At 50.0% G+C, this 16,643-nt stretch overlaps 3 protein-coding genes across 6 annotated transcripts in view; 2 read left to right on the forward strand and 1 right to left on the reverse strand.

The window, feature by feature from the left end:
- Positions 1-2,137, forward strand: part of XPO5 (exportin 5) — a 43,104-nt gene extending 40,967 nt beyond the window's left edge. For both annotated transcript variants that reach the window (XR_005722720.1, XM_040249566.1), the window contains exons 29-32: positions 169-276; positions 407-544; positions 720-884; positions 1,032-2,137. Coding sequence is in view for 1 of the 2 variants with exons in the window: in XM_040249566.1 (XP_040105500.1) it covers positions 169-276; positions 407-544; positions 720-884; positions 1,032-1,166 (546 nt within the window). In the remaining variant the exon portion in view is untranslated. The remainder of the gene's footprint in view (positions 1-168; positions 277-406; positions 545-719; positions 885-1,031) is intronic.
- On the reverse strand, positions 2,126-11,759 carry POLR1C (RNA polymerase I and III subunit C). 2 transcript variants are annotated; one of them, XM_040249609.1, is made up of 10 exons: positions 11,459-11,610; positions 11,268-11,339; positions 5,206-5,313; positions 4,861-4,993; positions 4,457-4,576; positions 4,216-4,368; positions 3,914-4,063; positions 3,681-3,797; positions 3,408-3,567; positions 2,126-2,514 (listed from the first exon to the last, which is right to left on the reverse strand). In XM_040249609.1, the coding sequence occupies exons 1-9, from the start codon at positions 11,525-11,527 to the stop codon at positions 3,449-3,451; spliced, it is 1,041 nt and encodes a 346-aa protein (XP_040105543.1). In that variant the 5' UTR covers positions 11,528-11,610; the 3' UTR covers positions 2,126-2,514; positions 3,408-3,448. The 2 variants fall into 2 exon arrangements, with proteins under 2 accessions (XP_040105543.1, XP_040105542.1); XM_040249608.1 differs by having other exon boundaries at positions 2,126-3,567; positions 11,459-11,759.
- Positions 11,657-16,027, forward strand: YIPF3 (Yip1 domain family member 3). 2 transcript variants are annotated; one of them, XM_040249606.1, is made up of 9 exons: positions 11,657-11,920; positions 12,544-12,741; positions 12,925-13,031; positions 14,299-14,344; positions 14,484-14,576; positions 14,732-14,863; positions 15,048-15,161; positions 15,329-15,452; positions 15,551-16,027. In XM_040249606.1, the coding sequence occupies exons 1-9, from the start codon at positions 11,840-11,842 to the stop codon at positions 15,697-15,699; spliced, it is 1,044 nt and encodes a 347-aa protein (XP_040105540.1). In that variant the 5' UTR covers positions 11,657-11,839; the 3' UTR covers positions 15,700-16,027. The 2 variants fall into 2 exon arrangements, with proteins under 2 accessions (XP_040105540.1, XP_040105541.1); XM_040249607.1 differs by lacking the exon at positions 15,329-15,452 and having other exon boundaries at positions 11,674-11,920.
- Positions 16,028-16,643: the final 616 nt, after the last annotated feature.

Below are 16,643 nucleotides of genomic sequence, written 5' to 3' on the forward strand. Positions count from 1 at the left end.
TGGTTCCTATTTTTGATGGCCTGATAGACATAGCAGAAATAAACTCACATCTCTTCAGTAGCTGCTTTTATCATTTTCCTGTTTACCTATTGAAACACTAGCTCCTGATATAAAACACAGAGAACACTGCTTGAGTTCTCATTGTATTCCTTCATCCTTTTCCCTTAGGATGTTTGTACAGCGCTGTTAATTACGGCCTTCAACTCCCTGGCCTGGAAGGACACTCTGTCCTGCCAGAGGACGACCACACAGCTCTGCTGGCCTCTCCTCAAACAAGTATGGTTCCTCATCCCTCCTCCTCACCTCTAATGAAACGTTGGGGTCATGGGGATTGAATCAGTTGGACGAACCCGGGTGCTGGGGCCTTCAGAGTCCCCCTTCGCCCTGAGCACAGCTGTTTCCCCAGGTGCTGTCAGGGACACTGCTCGCAGATGCTGTTACATGGCTGTTCACCAGCGTGCTGAAGGGCTTACAGACACATGGGCAGCACGACGGCTGCATGGCTTCCCTGGTCCACTTGGCCTTCCAGATATATGAGGCGCTGGTGAGTGGAGAAAGCCTTCAGGCAGGATGGCTGCAGCTTGATCCCTCACAGGCCGCTTCCGGTCACTTGGGCCTTAATATGCAGGCAGTTGCCAAGTTGCTAGTGCTGCCTCTGAGATGTGGGTGTGGCAGGGCCCAGACCCATGCCATTGAGTGGGTTTATCCCTACTTCTCAGCGGCCCAGGTACCTGGAGATAAGAGCTGTGATGGAGCAGATTCCGGAAATTCAGAAGGACTGTCTGGACCAGTTTGACTGCAAGCTGTTGAACCCCTCTCTGCAGAAAGTGGCTGACAAGCGCCGGAAGGACCAGTTCAAGCGCCTCATTGCTGGGTGCATTGGGGTAGGTCTCAGTTTTCTTTAGTGCTCCCAACCACCTCTGCATTCGCCTCAGAAACCAGCTGTGGGCATGCCCATTACGGTAAGATAATCCTTAAAGTAACCCACTACTCAAGCCCCAGCATTAGTTCTTTCTCTTTGTCTTCCACAGAAACCCCTGGGCGAGCAATTCCGGAAAGAAGTTCACATTAAGAATCTTCCCTCACTTTTCAAAAAACCAAAGCCAATGCCGGAGACAGATGCGCTGGATGAGGAGGGCGGCCTAGCCACCATCTTTGAACCCTAAATCAAGCTGTTGCGCATCCTTCCTCGACCTTTATTGTCATCTCTTCTTCCCCTGTGTAGCTGATCTCTAGGCCCCTCTCCACTGCCACCTCACTTTCCACCATCGTCAGCCTGGAGAGAGATCCAGGGCTGGAGCTGGAGAGAGCGGGCCCTGTTTAGGGCTGGAAGTCATTGTGCTCAAGTATCAAGAGAGGGAGTCAGGGCTTACACCATTCTGTCTAGATTTCCCAGGTATGTCCCATCCTCTTTGGAGTTTTGCCTTTTCCCAGAGAGAAAAGCTAAAGCAGAGCGGCCCTTCTCCCCAGGCCCTCCCGTGCCCAGGCAGCCATACACACCTGTGCAGAGTGGTAACTAGGGGCGCTACACCCAATGCTGTGACCAGCCAGGCTTGCGGCAAGGGCTCAGCCCTGAACTACTTGTGCCAGAGTTTCTCCTGGGTTGTTGCGAGTTCCACTGAGCCCCCTTGCTGCTGGGCTGACAAGAACCTTCCCCATTCTCCAGGGGCGTATCTGGGTCAGGTGCTGAACTGAATCTGGCCAGTTCCCACTTTGGGCAAGAATCTGGTTGCCTGAGGAGATCCGTGGTATGAGCCACTGCTAAGCTCTGGGTACATTATCAAACATCCGTCCCTTCAGGGGCCAGGGCTGGGCCAGGGTCTGTAGTGCTCTAACATCGCTTAGAGCTCACACATTTTGTCCCACCACGAATCCTCAGTGTTGTTTCCCCAGCCCCCAGGGTCCACTCAGACACAAGAGCCACAGGACCCTATCTAGTGTCATGTGATGTCACTGGCATTCAAGGATAAATCCAGACCAACTAGGCTATATCTGTGACAAGCAGCTAGCCACTGGTCTCCTCTCGTAGGACTAGCTGAGTCCGGGTGCCTTCAAAAATCTCATGGTCTTTTTTGGGTCCTGGTCACTTCCCTCATGGGCCATTTGCAGAAGAGAAAAACATGCCTTCCCATCAGAGCCTATATTGTGAGTCTCCGGTCTATTCTAGACATCACTGGATGGCCCTGTAGGCAGAGGGGACGTGGGTGTGGGGTTCAGTTCATCTCCACAGTGTTCATGTGCGCCAGTCCGATCCACTGACCAGGCTTTTCAGTGAGAGCCAGCGAGAGCGCACGGACTGAAGCTGCAGCTCTTAGCTGGTATGGCCCCAGGCCAGGCGGGGGCAGGGAGAGGTGAAGCTGGAAAAGACTTAGGAGTCCAGGTAGCACCCTCTGCGGCACAGGCTGGATCCATCCCCTCTTCCTGGGTGGTGCTTTGGGCTTCCTGTCCACTGTGAAGGCCATCTCCGCATGTTTCCCTCCAGATTTATCAGCTGCCTACTCTTCTCTGGTGGGGCTGTGGAGGGTATAGTTGTATTTATTGTGTTGTAATATTTTTAACATCCAGTGACTTCATGCTAGAAGTTTTCTATTGTTTATATAACCTTTTTGTAGAAACATTTAACTGAAGCACATCTGCATGTCAGTAAAAATCTGTTTCATACAGAAAGGGCCCCATCTGCCTTTTTCAAACCAGTGACACACTCCAGGGTCGCTGTGCCTCACAAGCATCTTGCCAACGGGGCTGGACAGGAGGAACTGCCTAGGAGACCTGCTCCACCAGGCCCTCCCTCTGAACTAAGATAGCATGCCAGCCAGGGATTTCTCTCCACGACACGTAGGCCAGGTAGTCCTTGCATCCTCTCAAGTGTTGCCACTGGTGGCCGCTGGACCTAACCCAGAGGGTCTGTCCAAAGAGCACTGTTCCTCCTGCCTGTGTCTTGATGGCACTGTGACTTGCCTGCCATGGAACACCCTCTTCTCTCAGGAACGTCCTCGTATCCAGGAAATAGGTGAGCAGCACATGCTGTTTTCCTGTGGTCTGTTTGTGCCCCTATTTGGCATTCTCCTGGGGCTTCAGAGGTACTTGGCCCAGAACCTGCAGTCATGTCTGAGCCCAAAATTCCTAACTGCTAAATAATGCCAAATCTCTTGTGAGGTGGGGCTCCATGTTTCTGGATGGAAACTGAAGAAATGGTCTCCAAGAAAGGGATTTTTGTCTGGATGTGAATTTATTTACACCAAGGCCTTACAAAGGCATAAAAGTCACATTTTATGGCACGTTTAACAAAATGTATTGACTGAAAATAAAGCTGGAATTGTCCCCAGAAAACCCAGGCCCCCTAGTCTCTCTGGGCTCCCAGTAGCAGTACTGCAGGGGCAGGGCAGAACCTGAAGTCTTCAGCTTGCCTCAGGAATATCCGATCCCGGCCATACCATCCAGCATGGCCTTAGTCCATCTGAACCGCATCCAGTTCATCCAGGAACCGCTGACACTTCCCCATCAGCACCTTGATGGCTTCACTCACCAGCACATCTGGTGGCAACACCCCTGTGGACTCAACAGAAACTGGGGACCAGAGAGAAACGCACCTTACACATACTGCTAGATTCCACATCTGACCTCCAGCAAACTGCAGCATCAAAACACTACCACCGCCCCACCCTCAACTTGAAACTCACAGATATAATGGTCTCGAACACGCGCAAGCCGTACAACCTTCTTTAGCTTCTCATTCCGGAAGACTTCCCTGCTAAAGGTATCTAGCCGGGGATTGGCAACTCTGGCCACCTTTTTACCTGATGAAAACAAACCATATTATAAATACATGAGCCCACAGCTTGAATTTCTCTCTGCTATCTTCAAAGGAAATACGCTTTAGGGCCGGGCTGACACAGCATCCCAAATCCCATACCTTGGATTTCCTGCACCTCAATAACACCAGGTGAGAAGCAGCGGCTCAGCTCTTCCGCCGCCTCCCCTTCCACAGGCTCCAGCAGGGTGATATCTGGCAGGAGCCTGTAACTGGCTGTTGCCACAGGTGAAAACTTGGCATGATCTTTGCCTGGAGGAAAGAGGGCACTCAGAGCCTGGGAGGAGACCCTTCTTCACATTCCCTAAGCTACTGAGTGAAGGGCCAGTGGCTTTCTGCCTGTTGGGAGCATCTCAGCCAAGTTCCTGTCATGTCTCACTGACAGTGTAGTCAAAAGGTCTCACCAATGCCCTTGACACAGTGCATGAGCAAGTCAATCTCCTGGCCAGGCCGCAGCTGCGCAATGAGGATGTCGTCGTGCACTGGGCGGATGGCGCCCTCCGGGAAGAGGTCGGCCTGGTTCCCCAGGGGCACCCACGTCATGTGCCTGGTGTACACTGCGGGGGGGAGCACATCACACCCGAGTCCCTGAAATGCGCCCACCAGGGAGCAAGCTCCCCTCCCCCCGCAGCCCCCGGCGCGCACCTCTGTGGTTGACATAGAGCTCATTGGGGTCAGAGGAGTCTTTAGCAGCATGGGGGTTCCGCGTGCACCTGACCTGCAGCCGGAACTGCAGGGTGTCGATCTCTGTGCCGCCTTCGTCTCCTGCACAAAGGTGGAAGGTGGGGCGCTCACAGCGCTGACGGAGACATCAGCACCGGGCACCACGCCACCTGCCTGGCACATTTCTCATTCTCTTGGCAAACACAGGAAGGGTGAGGGTAAGTGTTCTCACAGAGAAGAGTACGGATGCACTCCACGATTGGTAATGGGCCCAGGGTCCCAAGGTAGATAATAGAGGATTCGAACACAGGCAGTCTGATTCCAGAATCCCTTTCAGAGGAGCACGGCCCCCCTCTTCCCCAAATGTCATTTTCTCAAACCCTCACCTTGGTTCCGATATTCAAAAAGACGGGGGTCGGCATGAATGGGGATGAGGCCCAGGCGGTGGGCGAGGATCTCATCCTGGACGATGGACGTGTTGTTGTACACCAGGACCTTCTCCACAGCCATGGTCGGCACCTGCCCAAGGAGAGAGACCCTGCAGTGCCCCCAGCAACTCCCCTGTGTCCAGATACAGGGAGACAGAGACCTCATTCTAGGATACTTAATGAAAAGTTTACAAAGAATGAGCAGGAGGAATGCTCAGCAACGCTGCAAGAACACCACTTGAGACAATTCCCCAAGTGAGGTCCCCCCCACAAGCCCACCTTTGCCACCGTGCCCACCAATACCTCAGCTAACAGAATGCGCCGAAACGCATTGGCAATGGCTGCGTCGATTCCCACCATGTCAAACTCCAGTGAGTTTTCATCCATGTGTACCACATCCACACGGAAATTCTGGGGGATAGGAGAGACACTAAATGAAGCCTGTTTCTGTACATGCAATACCTCCCCACCTGACATTCGCCTCAAAAACCTCCCTTTGCCCAGATGTCCCTCATTAGACCTTACTTTCTCCCCCAATCCTTCATTTGATTTTGGAAAAGCCTTCATTTTTATTTTCCATTCATTTAAAACCCTCTGCAGGGACTTCCCTGGTGGTCCAGTGGTTAATGCAGGAGGGACATGGGTTCGATCCCTGGTCCAGGAAGATCCCATGCACCATGGAGCAACTAAGCCCTTGAACTACAACTACTGAGCCAGCACTCTAGAGCCCATGCTCTACAGGAAGAGAAGCCCCTGCAGTAAGAAGCCCACTCACTGCAACTAGAGAAAGCCCAGGCACATTAATCAAAGACCAAGCACAACCAGAAATGAAATTTTCTTACAAATTCCTCAAAAAGTAAAAAAAACCTTCTGCAATATGGCTTCCAGCCACATTCACAGAGGCTATGTTACTAAGAACAGGCTCACATACTCTCACCCAGTTGACACTACTCAACTTTTATCTTACTATATACCTCTGCTACACCTGGCATTGTTGAGAGAAGCCTGTTTCCAAACTCGGCTGCCTTGATTTCAGAGCATCAATCTCCTCCTGGTCTGATCAATCCTTCTAAATCCACAGTCTTCTACCTACTATATAAATGTTACTGTTTCCCAAGTTTTTGTCTCTCTCCAGCGTGACCTCACAGAGAAGGCAATGGGACCCCACTCCAGTACTCTTGCCTAGAAAATCCCATGGACGGAGGAGCCGGGGTCTCAAAGGGTCAGACATGACTGAGCAACTTCACTTTCACTTTTCACTTTCATGCACTGGAGAAGGAAATGGCAACCCACTCCAGTGTTCTTGCCTTGAGAATCCCAGGGACGGAGGAACCTGGTGGGCTGCCATCTATCTGGTCACACAGAGTCAGACACGACTGAAGTGACTTAGCAGCAGCAGCAGGGTGACCTCAACCCTGCTCATGATTTCAGCAACAGTCTGTATGAACAACTCACATATATATATATATATATATATAATCAGTTTGCTGGACTTCACTCACAGGAAACTGAATGCCTCAACAGTCCCCTTCCCTAGACTGATTTCTCATCGCTAAATGACCACCACCCATCAGAGCAGTAATTTTACACTCCCCCCAACAGCCCATATCCAAGCAACCACCAAATTTAGCTTTCATCTCCCCTGTGCTCTATTTCATCATCACAATTTTCATTTCTGCCTTCAGCCTCAACTTCCCTATGCAACTGTCACAAATTGTGCACACCCCACAGGACAAGCCTCAAATCCTCTCTCTACCTCTAAGCTTGCAGATATGATCCTACTTGCTTAAGAACTCTTCCAGAGCTCCCTAACACCTCTGGTGCCTAAAATGCACTTCAATCTTGCCTACCACTATAGCTGCTTGGACACTCCTCAGCCTCTGTTCCTTTTTCAAGGCTGAACTTAGATGTCACCTCCTTCAGGAAATCTTCCATACCTCTACTCCCCATTCCCATTCTGGATTAAGTGTCTGTGTGGGATACCCCCCCCCAAATCCCAACCTCCACCCTACCCCCATCATCCTTTTTTGCTTTCAGCTGCCTTTGCCGCATTACACTGGAGTCATTTGTTTATGTTGGCCTCATCATACACAGACATTAGGCAAAAGGCAAAGCCACCTCTCCTTGTTTTGCAATGAATGAGATGAAGCATGGAGAAGCAGCATCAGGAATAGGAATTAAACCTTGATTAAACTTTGTGACACCTGTACAGGAAACCCTGACTAGTAACCCAACAGAGCTTGGCCAAGCATGCGCAATAAAGGTTCTATACAACCTTCCACACCTGGTGTTTCACTCTAAGGGAAAATTAAAGGGGGAAAAGCTCTTAGTGTGGTGGCTTTAGGAGACAGATGCACAAGAGAAGCTGTTATAACCAAGTGCAATCAAGATCCCACCCATCCTCCCAATAATAAATAGACCGTCCCTAATCAAAGAAGTCAAGTGGGCCTTAAGAAGCATTACTATGAACAAGGCTAGTGGAGGTGATGGAATTCCAGCTGAACTATTTAAAACCCTAAAACATGATGCTGTTAAAGTACAGCACTCAATATGCCAGCAAATTTGGAAAACTAAGCAGTGACCACAAAACTGGAAAAGGTCAGTTTTCATTCCAATCCCAAAGAAAGGCAATGCCAAGGAATGTCCAAACTACTGCACAACTGCAGTCGTTTCACATGCTAGCAAAATTATGCTCAAAATTCCCCAAGCTAGGCTTCAACGGTATGTGAACCAAGAACTTCCAGATGTTCAAGCTGGATTTAGAAAAGGCAGAGGAAATAGAGATCAAATTGCCAACATCCTTTGGATCATAGAAAAAGCAAGAGAAGTCCAGAAAAACATTTACTTCTGCTTCAATGACTAAGCTAAAGCCTTTGACTGTGTGGATCACAACTGTGGAAAATTAAAGAGATGAGAATACCAGACCACATTGCCTGCCTCCTGAAAAACCTGTATGCAGATCCAGAAGCAACAGAACTGGAGCTGGAACAATGGACTGGTTCAAAATTGGGGAAGGAGTACGTCAAGGCTGTGTATTGTCACCCTGCTTATTTAACTTATATGCAGAGTACTGGATGAAGCACAAGCTGCAGTCAAGACTGCCGGGAGAAATATCAATAACCTCAGATACGTAGGTGACACGATCCTAACGGCAGAAAACAAAGAGGAACTAAAGAGCCTCTTGATGAAAGTGAAAGAGAAGAGTGAAAAAGCTGGCTTAAAACTCAACATTCAAAAAACTAAGATCATGGCATCTGAACCCATCATTTCATAACAAACAAACGGGGAAAAAATGGAAACAGTGACAGAATTCATTTTCTTGAGTTCCAAAGTCAGATGGTGACTGCAGCCTTGAAAGACGCTTGCTCCTTGGAAGAAAAGCTATGACAAAGCTAGACACTGTTGGGGGCCAGCGTGAGGAACTCCGCCTATGGCAAAGGTCATGAGGAAGGAGGCTTGGCATATGCAAAGGCGCGATCAAGCCTCAGGAAACCCCCTGTTCCCGAGCATCTACCCCAAAACCAGAGTCTGTTTTATGCTCTCACCTACGCCTCTGACTCTACGGGGGGCTCTCCCCCATAACCGTTTCTCTCAGAGAAGGAGTAAACGTGCAGCTCCAAGGCAATAAAAATTCCTGGGCGTGACAAGAGTGTTTCAGCTTACGGACTCCTCTGAAGGTTATCTAACCCACCTGTATAGGTTCGTCCGGCCACATGTGATTGTTTACAGCCTTCCAATCTGAGAGGCACGAGATGTTTTAGACTTACTAAAGGCAAATTCTTTTGGGGAGTTAGAAATTATTAGTATAGTGGGTTGGTTAGGAATTATATTGGTGAAGGGTTTTTCATCTGTTTTGTCAATAATTGCTGCTAATTCCCTGCCCTGGGTGGGACAAGGATGGCTCGGGTCAAACCTCTCTGCTGACAGACTAGCTTGTGTGACAGGATTATCCATACTCCTGCCACATGATTGTTTACTACCTCTCAACCATAAACAGCACAGAGAGTTTTGGAGTATTTTGAGAGTCTTAATTAGCATAGGGCTTTTCTCATTGTTGAGTCAATGATTGCTGCCAGGCCTCCATATCCTTAGGCACCTGGGAATGTATTAATCAATGTATTTGGAATATAGAAAAGGAAATATAGTAGTTTTTTATGTTAGCAATACTAGACTTTTTGAGTTAATGGATTTTCTCTTTTGTAATAGATCACTGTGCTTTGTTATAAATCACTGTGTCCTTGTTATGTAAAAATGTAACTTTACCACTATCTTAAGACTAAATAGATCTTAAGGGGAGCATTGGTAAAAGGATTTTCATTTGTTGGGCTGATGTTTGCTGCTAAATCTCCATATTCCCTGCCCGTATAATGAATATAACTAACATATAGGAGAAATAAGTATTAACCTTTAAGATTAATCCTGTTAACCCTGGGTTAAATAAATTCCTTTCTTGATTGTAACTCACTACACCCTCACCCTATAGGAATGCAACTTTATCTGGAGGGTGGTGCCTGGTTTAAGAAAAAACACCCTTGGAAGAAATAAGGTTTTTGGTTATCAGAAAGAAAGGATCATAGAATGTCAGCAGGTCTCACTCATGGCCAGAAGATGATGTAATATCCCTAAGACCTTTTTTTGTTATACATTTATGTGAAGCACCTGATTTTGATAAAGGTCAGGACTGCTGACCCCCGCGTGACTCTGTATTCATCCCTATGTGTAACAAAAGGTATATAAGCAAACCCCAAAATAAAGAAATCGGATCAGTTTCCAGAAAGACTGATTCCACCATGTCGCTTCTTTCTTGCTCCCGTTTCTCTGGCTGAATTCCCATCTGGATTCAGCCTCCACTACACTATCTGCTACTACACTATCCGTTTCTAATCTCTCTCTGTATCTGTAATTAAATATGCATTTTTCCAAAGACGCCGACGCCGTCCCCACCTTCGAATTCCCTGGATCCACTGGGCCTGGACCCCGGCAAGACAGCACATTAAAAAGCAGAGACATCACTTTGCTGACAAAGGTCCATATAGTCACAGCTATGGTTTTTCCAGTAGCCGTGCACGGATGTGAGAGAAGGTTGAGTGCCAAAGAATTGATGCCTTCAAACTGTGGTGCTGGAGAAGACTCTTGAGAGTTCCTTAGACAATAAGGAGATCAAATGATCAAACCAGTCAATCCTAAAAGAAATAAACCCTGAACATTCATTGAAGGACTGAGGCTGAAGCTGAAGCTCCAATACTTTGGCCACGTAATGCCAAGAGCTGACTCACTGCAAACGAGTGATGTTGGGAAAGACTGAGGGCAAGAGGAGAAGAGGGTGACAGAGGATGAGATGGTTAGATGGTATCACTGACTCAATGGACATGAGTTTGAGCAAACTCCAGGAGATACTGAATGACAGGGAAGCTTGGCATGCTGCATTCCCTGGGGTCACAAAATCAGACCCAACTGAGCAACTGAAGAACAACAACAAAGAAACCTGCACCCATTCAAGGAATTAAAATAAAGGAGCGACACTAGAAAGACCCTCAGATGGGCTCCTCACTCGTGTGGACACCCGTATTCTTCTGTGAGTGCCTACTTTACCTTCTCCTTAATAAATTGCTTCTTTGTTCTCTCTACACCTCAGTTTCTCTGTGTGACATTTTTTTGCACTTTGGACAGGTAGAATAAGAACCTGGACCTTTACTTTAGCCTGTCCCACATCACAAGTATGGTAGGAGACAGACGGGCTCCAGCTGAGGAATTTCCTATCAGCCTCCTGTTTGCCCTCCAGAAACCAAGAGAGAACAGAAACAGAGTCAACAGTCTTTGTCTCTTGTAAACATCTTGAAGAAATAATTATAGCGAGGACAAAGCAAGGCGAAATCCCTCGTCTGAGTAAGGATTAAGGGATCTCCGCTTCCCCCTTTTTAGGATAAGGAAGATACATCACAAGTGCAGAAAGGCTACTTTTCAGGCCATAACGAGTCTTGCTCTTCCCAGAAGCCTTCACTTCCAGATCCATCTTGGCTAAGAGGTGAGTGCATCCCATGGGAGGGTCCTGCCCGTGTGCCTTTCTACATGTACTACTCTTTTCAATCAACTTCGTACTTTACTCTGTACCTTCTGCCTCCTCGCCTGAATTCGCTCTTGACTAGGCAGACAAGGACTAGGGACTCTAGCCCTAACTGCTGGCTCCTGTGGTCGTAGTTAGGACTACCGGTGGGGGGAACTAAGACCCTGCTTCCAGCTACCGCCCTCTGCCCCTTGCTGCAAGCTGCCCTTTTCTGCTGCGCCTTGGAAATTACAAGGACAGCTTCTAAGGCACAGGTTGCTCATATCACAAAGTCCGATCCCACAGTTCCAGCTCCACCTACCTTCTCAAAGCGGTCCTGGTCCCAGGCATCATCGTAGCCGCAATAGTTACCGGGAAAGTCAGTGGTATGAACCTAGAGAAAAGAGAGACGAGAATGTCTGCGAAGGGGAAGCGAAGCCAAGCCCGTCCCCACTCTGACGCCAACTCATCCCTGATTCACTCTGCTCACGAGATGAAGGCCACAAGACTTACATTGCGAACCCCAAACTCCCCTAGAACCACGCGGGTCCTCATCTCCTCCACAGCCTGGGCCGCCGCCATCTTCAACTCCTCCACGTGACCAGAGTACCTAACTAATGCGTGCGCACTAGACGTCCGCCTCCGTTTCTGTAGCAACGCACCACCTCCTAGAATCTTAAATATCGCGAGACTGTGCCTTGCCTCCGTCCACGTCCCCAGCTACCGGAAGTCGGTTTGAGCCAAACATCCGGGTTTCTCTTTTTTTGCATTCCGACCCGTCGTACCTTTCTTTCTTGTCCCTAGACCTGTCCCTTTCTCAGGCCCACATCTCTCCCACTCCTCCTCCGCGCGCGAGACAAGCGCGGGCTTCAGCGACGGGAGCCCTCGAGGGACATGGCAACTCCGGCGGCGCCGGCTGGCGGCGCCCGAAACGGGGCCGGCCCGGAATGGGGAGGGTTCGAAGAAAACATCCAGGTAATGGCCCCACGGCTCCGGCTGCCCGCAGCCCCTGGGCCGGCAGCCGTCCTGAAGTGTCGTGGGGACTCTCCCTCAGAGCCTGGAAGTCTGGTCCATTTGCAACACTTTTTATCTTCTTTGAGTCTTCGTGCACGAGAAAGGCAGTGGGATTAGTGCTGATCTTAAAGCTCCAGACTGGTACTCCAGCCAGGAGCCTTAGATATCTGGGCCCAATTGCTCTTGCTTTCCACAAGTTAAAGAAAGTCAGTCGGAGTCAGGCATGGCGGGAGGCGGGAGTGGGCTTGGGGGTGGATGGGATTCACTAGGCAAAACCACACTTTATGCGCATAGCCTTGTTTTGGGGTTGGGAGAGATGAAGGAAATGGGCACTTGGCAGCCCTTTGGGGCCTTGGTAGGGAAGGTAGGAAATAGCCGTGTATGGAAACAGGGACTAGGTTCCCCAGACTAGAACAGAGAACCAAACAAGCAGGGGTTCTGAGACCAAATGAGGAGAAGAGAGTGGCATCATCTGTGGCGATTTCACGTCCTGTCCCCTAGCCCCAAACCTTGTGGTGAACAGAGAAGGACTCAACTGGATGAAGCCGAAAGGTCCTGCACTCTAGGATCTGTTGTCTTCACAGGGTGGGGGCTCAGCAGTGATTGACATGGAGAACATGGATGATACCTCAGGCTCCAGCTTCGAGGATATGGGCGAGCTGCATCAGCGCCTGCGTGAGGAAGAAGTGGATGCTGATGCAGCTGCTGCTGAAGAAGAGGATGGGGAGTTCCTGGGGATGAAGGGCTTTAAGGGACAGCTGAGCCGGCAGGTGGCTGATCAGGTAAGCACAATTGGCTCCCTGACAGGTGGAAAAGTATACCGAGGAGACCTCTGGTTCTGGAGTTGGTGAAGTCCACCCCAGGTTGTCCAGTTCAAACCATGTTGAAATCAGGTTAAAAAATAAGTAACATAGAGCCAAGAGTTTGACAGCACCCTTTCACCGCATCCATCTTCCTTGCTATAGATGTGGCAGGCAGGGAAGAGACAAGCCTCCAGAGCCTTCAGCTTGTATGCCAACATCGACATCCTGAGACCCTACTTTGATGTGGAGCCGGCCCAGGTGCGAAGCAGGTGAGGCTCCTCCTCCTGACAGAAACTGCCCTCCTAACACCTAGTCCTTCATCCAAACTACAACCAGACATCAAACCCTTAGACTCCCCTCGTCATGACCCAGCCACACCATACCTCTTGTCGTAGAACAGGGCGTGGTGATAACACACTGCTTTCCTCCTCTTCTCCATCTAATAAACTATTCATCTTCCCTCAAAGCTTGGCTCAAATGTCACTTCCTTTGCTCCCCATACCTGGTTTGTCCTTTCCTAGTGCTCCAATAGGGCTCTCTGCACTTCTCACAAGTAACATGTCAGCAGTGCTGTACTTCCTTATTCCTGGGTCTCTCTTTCCAAAGACTTTCTCAGAAGCAGGCTCTGTTTTGTTTACTTTTTAATTCTCAGGACCAGAACAGCCTCTGAATCTGAATATCAGTACATAGTTGTTGAATGACTTCAAGAACTGGATTTAATCTTGGCTTGGTTCTTTGTTCATCCTTTAATTCAACTAGTGCTTATCAAATACCCACTACCACTTAGCAAGTATTTACTAAGCTTTGGCTGTGCATCTGGCGCTGTAGTAGTTGTATCTGGGAGCCTTAGATATAAGATGGGATGCCTAACTCAAGGGCAGCCCTCAAGCACTCATTTGCCATGAAGAGACACACCCAGGAGGGACCCCTGACCCAGGGTTGGCTGGAGGGTTGGACAGGGCAGCTTTCTCAGAAGTAAAATCCAGTCAAGATCTAAGGTACTACTAGGAGCTACTCACTTAAGAAGTGGGGAAGTTTTTGGTACTTCTGTTTGTCTTGCCTGGAATTTTAATACCACTTCAAATATATTTCTCAAGAAAATGCTCAGTGTGGTATCTGGAGGGATGATAAGTAGAAAGAGGCTGGGGGCACCCTGGTTCTCGCAAGTGACAACTTTCCTTCTAAACATTTCCCAGGGGTTTATCTTTATATTTTTGCTGAGGTTTGCATGTCTTTTAAAGGGGAACAGGTCACATAGGTAAACGGCCAAGCCCTCCCAAAGGCCCAGGGGTCTCTCTGGATTCTCCATGTCACTGCTGCGTCAGTCGGCACAGCGTCAGGGCTGTTCTTCCTGAAAGCGTTTTCAGGGGCAGGGTAGTGATTTGCTCGCTCATCTGTCTTTACTACCTCTTCTTCCTTACCAGCCAGCATGTTCTCTTCAGTTAGTGAGATGAGTAAGACTCAGGCTTTCCAGAACCTCAGGTCCTGGTGCTGTCTCTGCTCTCATCTGCTCTCCTCTCTCCTCTCCCCTCCCAGGCTCCTGGAATCCATGATCCCTATCAAGATGGTCAGCTTCCCCCAGGTGAGTAGGGGGGCGTAGCATGTCTGGAAGAGCGGGGGAGGAACTGGGGCAGAGGGTGGAGCCACCAGGCAAAGCCCAGGAAGACATCAACAGAAGAGTCATTGTACCCCCCAGCCTGAATGAGTTGGTATATTGACAGAAAATCGCAGGTGAGCTCTACGGACCTCTCATGCTTGTCTTCACGCTGGTGGCCATCCTCCTCCATGGGATGAAGACATCTGACACCATTATCGTAAGCAGGACAGAGGACTTTGTAGGGGGTGACTGAAATGAGTTGAAAGCTGCCCACAGAGACATGGTGGATAGAAGCAGGCCCTGAGGGAGGAGGCCCTGGGTGAGACTGAGACCAGAGGCCTCACAGAACTAATTAGAGCTTTCACCCCACAGCGGGAGGGCACCCTGATGGGCACAGCCATTGGCACTTGCTTCGGCTACTGGCTAGGCGTCTCGTCCTTCATTTACTTCCTCGCCTATCTGTGCAACGCACAGATCACCATGCTCCAGATGCTGGCACTGCTGGTAAGGAATCCAGCACAGTGGTGGGCAAGTGTGATCTAAGAGTAACCAGGCTCTGGTCTGCACCTGTCCTAGGGCCCCAGGGTCTGGAATGGGGTGAGTTGGCCAGTGGACCATTTATTTTTCAAGGTCCCCACGAGGCCAGCTCAGTCTGAGCGACTTTCCTCTCCACCATCCTCCTTCCTAGGGCTACGGCCTCTTCGGACACTGCATTGTCCTGTTCATCACCTATAACATCCACCTCCATGCCCTCTTCTACCTCTTCTGGCTGCTGGTGGGTGGGTTGTCCACCCTGCGCATGGTAAGCTGAGCAGAAGGTTTCTAGGGGTGGGCTGCCCTACCAGGGAGTTGGGAAAACAGCTGAAAGCTCAAGTCCAATCCCACAGAGAGTTTTTGCTCTGGGTAAGAGTGGCTTCCTCACACCACTCGCTTGGAGCAGGCCTCTGAGCTCTATTCCTGTTGCCCAAGGTGGCAGTGTTGGTGTCACGGACCGTGGGCCCCACACAGCGGCTGCTCCTCTGTGGCACCCTGGCTACCCTGCACATGCTCTTCCTACTCTATCTGCATTTTGCCTACCACAAGGTGGTAGAGGGTGAGTGGCAGGAGGGCCTGGCTGCAGGGAGGGGAAGGACAGCTGCCTAGGGCAGGACCCTGCCAACCCTCACTCACTTTGCATCCTCCTCCTTTCAGGGATCCTGGACACGCTGGAGGGCCCCAACATCCCGCCCATACAGAGGGTCCCCAGAGACATCCCCGCCGCACTCCCTGCTGCCAGGCTTCCCACCACCGTGCTCAACGCCACAGCCAGGGCTGTCGCCGTGACCCTGCAGTCACACTGACCCCACCTGAAATCCCTGGCCGGCCCCTTTCCCCCAGCGGTGAAGCGGAAGAAGATTAAAGGACAGTACTGATGGCGTGTGTCTCTTTGATGGGGTCTACAGCTGCCACAGAGCTGTAGCCACTTAAGTATCTCCTCGATGCCTGTCGGGCTTCTGGGGGCACAAGGCCGGGAACTCCTGGTCAGGACTGCAGGGCTCTGCAGCCAGTGCAGAAAGTGGGTCAGCTCCTCGGAGGCCCTCTCACCACCTACCCCTTCCTTCCTCTTTATCTCTCCCACATTGTCTTGCTAAATATAGACTTGGTAATTAAAATATTGATTGAAGTCTGGGCCTGCAGCTACCCATTCCAGTGGTCCTCCCTGCCACCCCTCTTCCTGCGCATTTTCCTATTGTGTCAGTGGTGGTCATGTCACATGTTCCTCCCTTAAGTATACCCCTATGCAAGCAGAATGAAAGTCAGACAAGCCAGGGACTTCCCCTGGCAGACCAGTGGTTAAGACTCTGTACTTCCACTGCAGGGGCCCTGGGTTCAGTCCCTGGTCAGGGAACTGAGATCCCACATGCCAATGGCATAGCCAAAAATATTAATACTAGAGTGGGGCAGTCCAGACTACACCGACTGCGTTGAAGACTGCCTGTCCCCAAGGCAGGGGGAATGAAAATCCATGCAGCATCACGGAGGCCTTAGCTCAAGAACCATGAATCTGATGGAACAGTGCACCCAACTTGACTCTGGCCTCCGTGTCACTCTTGGGATGCCTATGGAGCAGTGACAATTGGACACAACTTTCCAGATGCAACCCCGTGTCATAACAAGATCCTTCGGCACCTGGGTCATGGTGTAAGGATAATCTTCCTGTGGGAGCTCACATCTGAAGTCAAAGTTGGCTTTGCCCTGGTTATATGGGGCCAGAGCAACAAAGCTTTCTTCATTTCTCAGTCTT

Source organism: Oryx dammah, unplaced genomic scaffold (genome assembly GCF_014754425.2).
Source record: "Oryx dammah isolate SB20612 unplaced genomic scaffold, SCBI_Odam_1.1 HiC_scaffold_11, whole genome shotgun sequence".
NCBI classification, from domain to species: Eukaryota; Metazoa; Chordata; class Mammalia; order Artiodactyla; family Bovidae; genus Oryx; species Oryx dammah.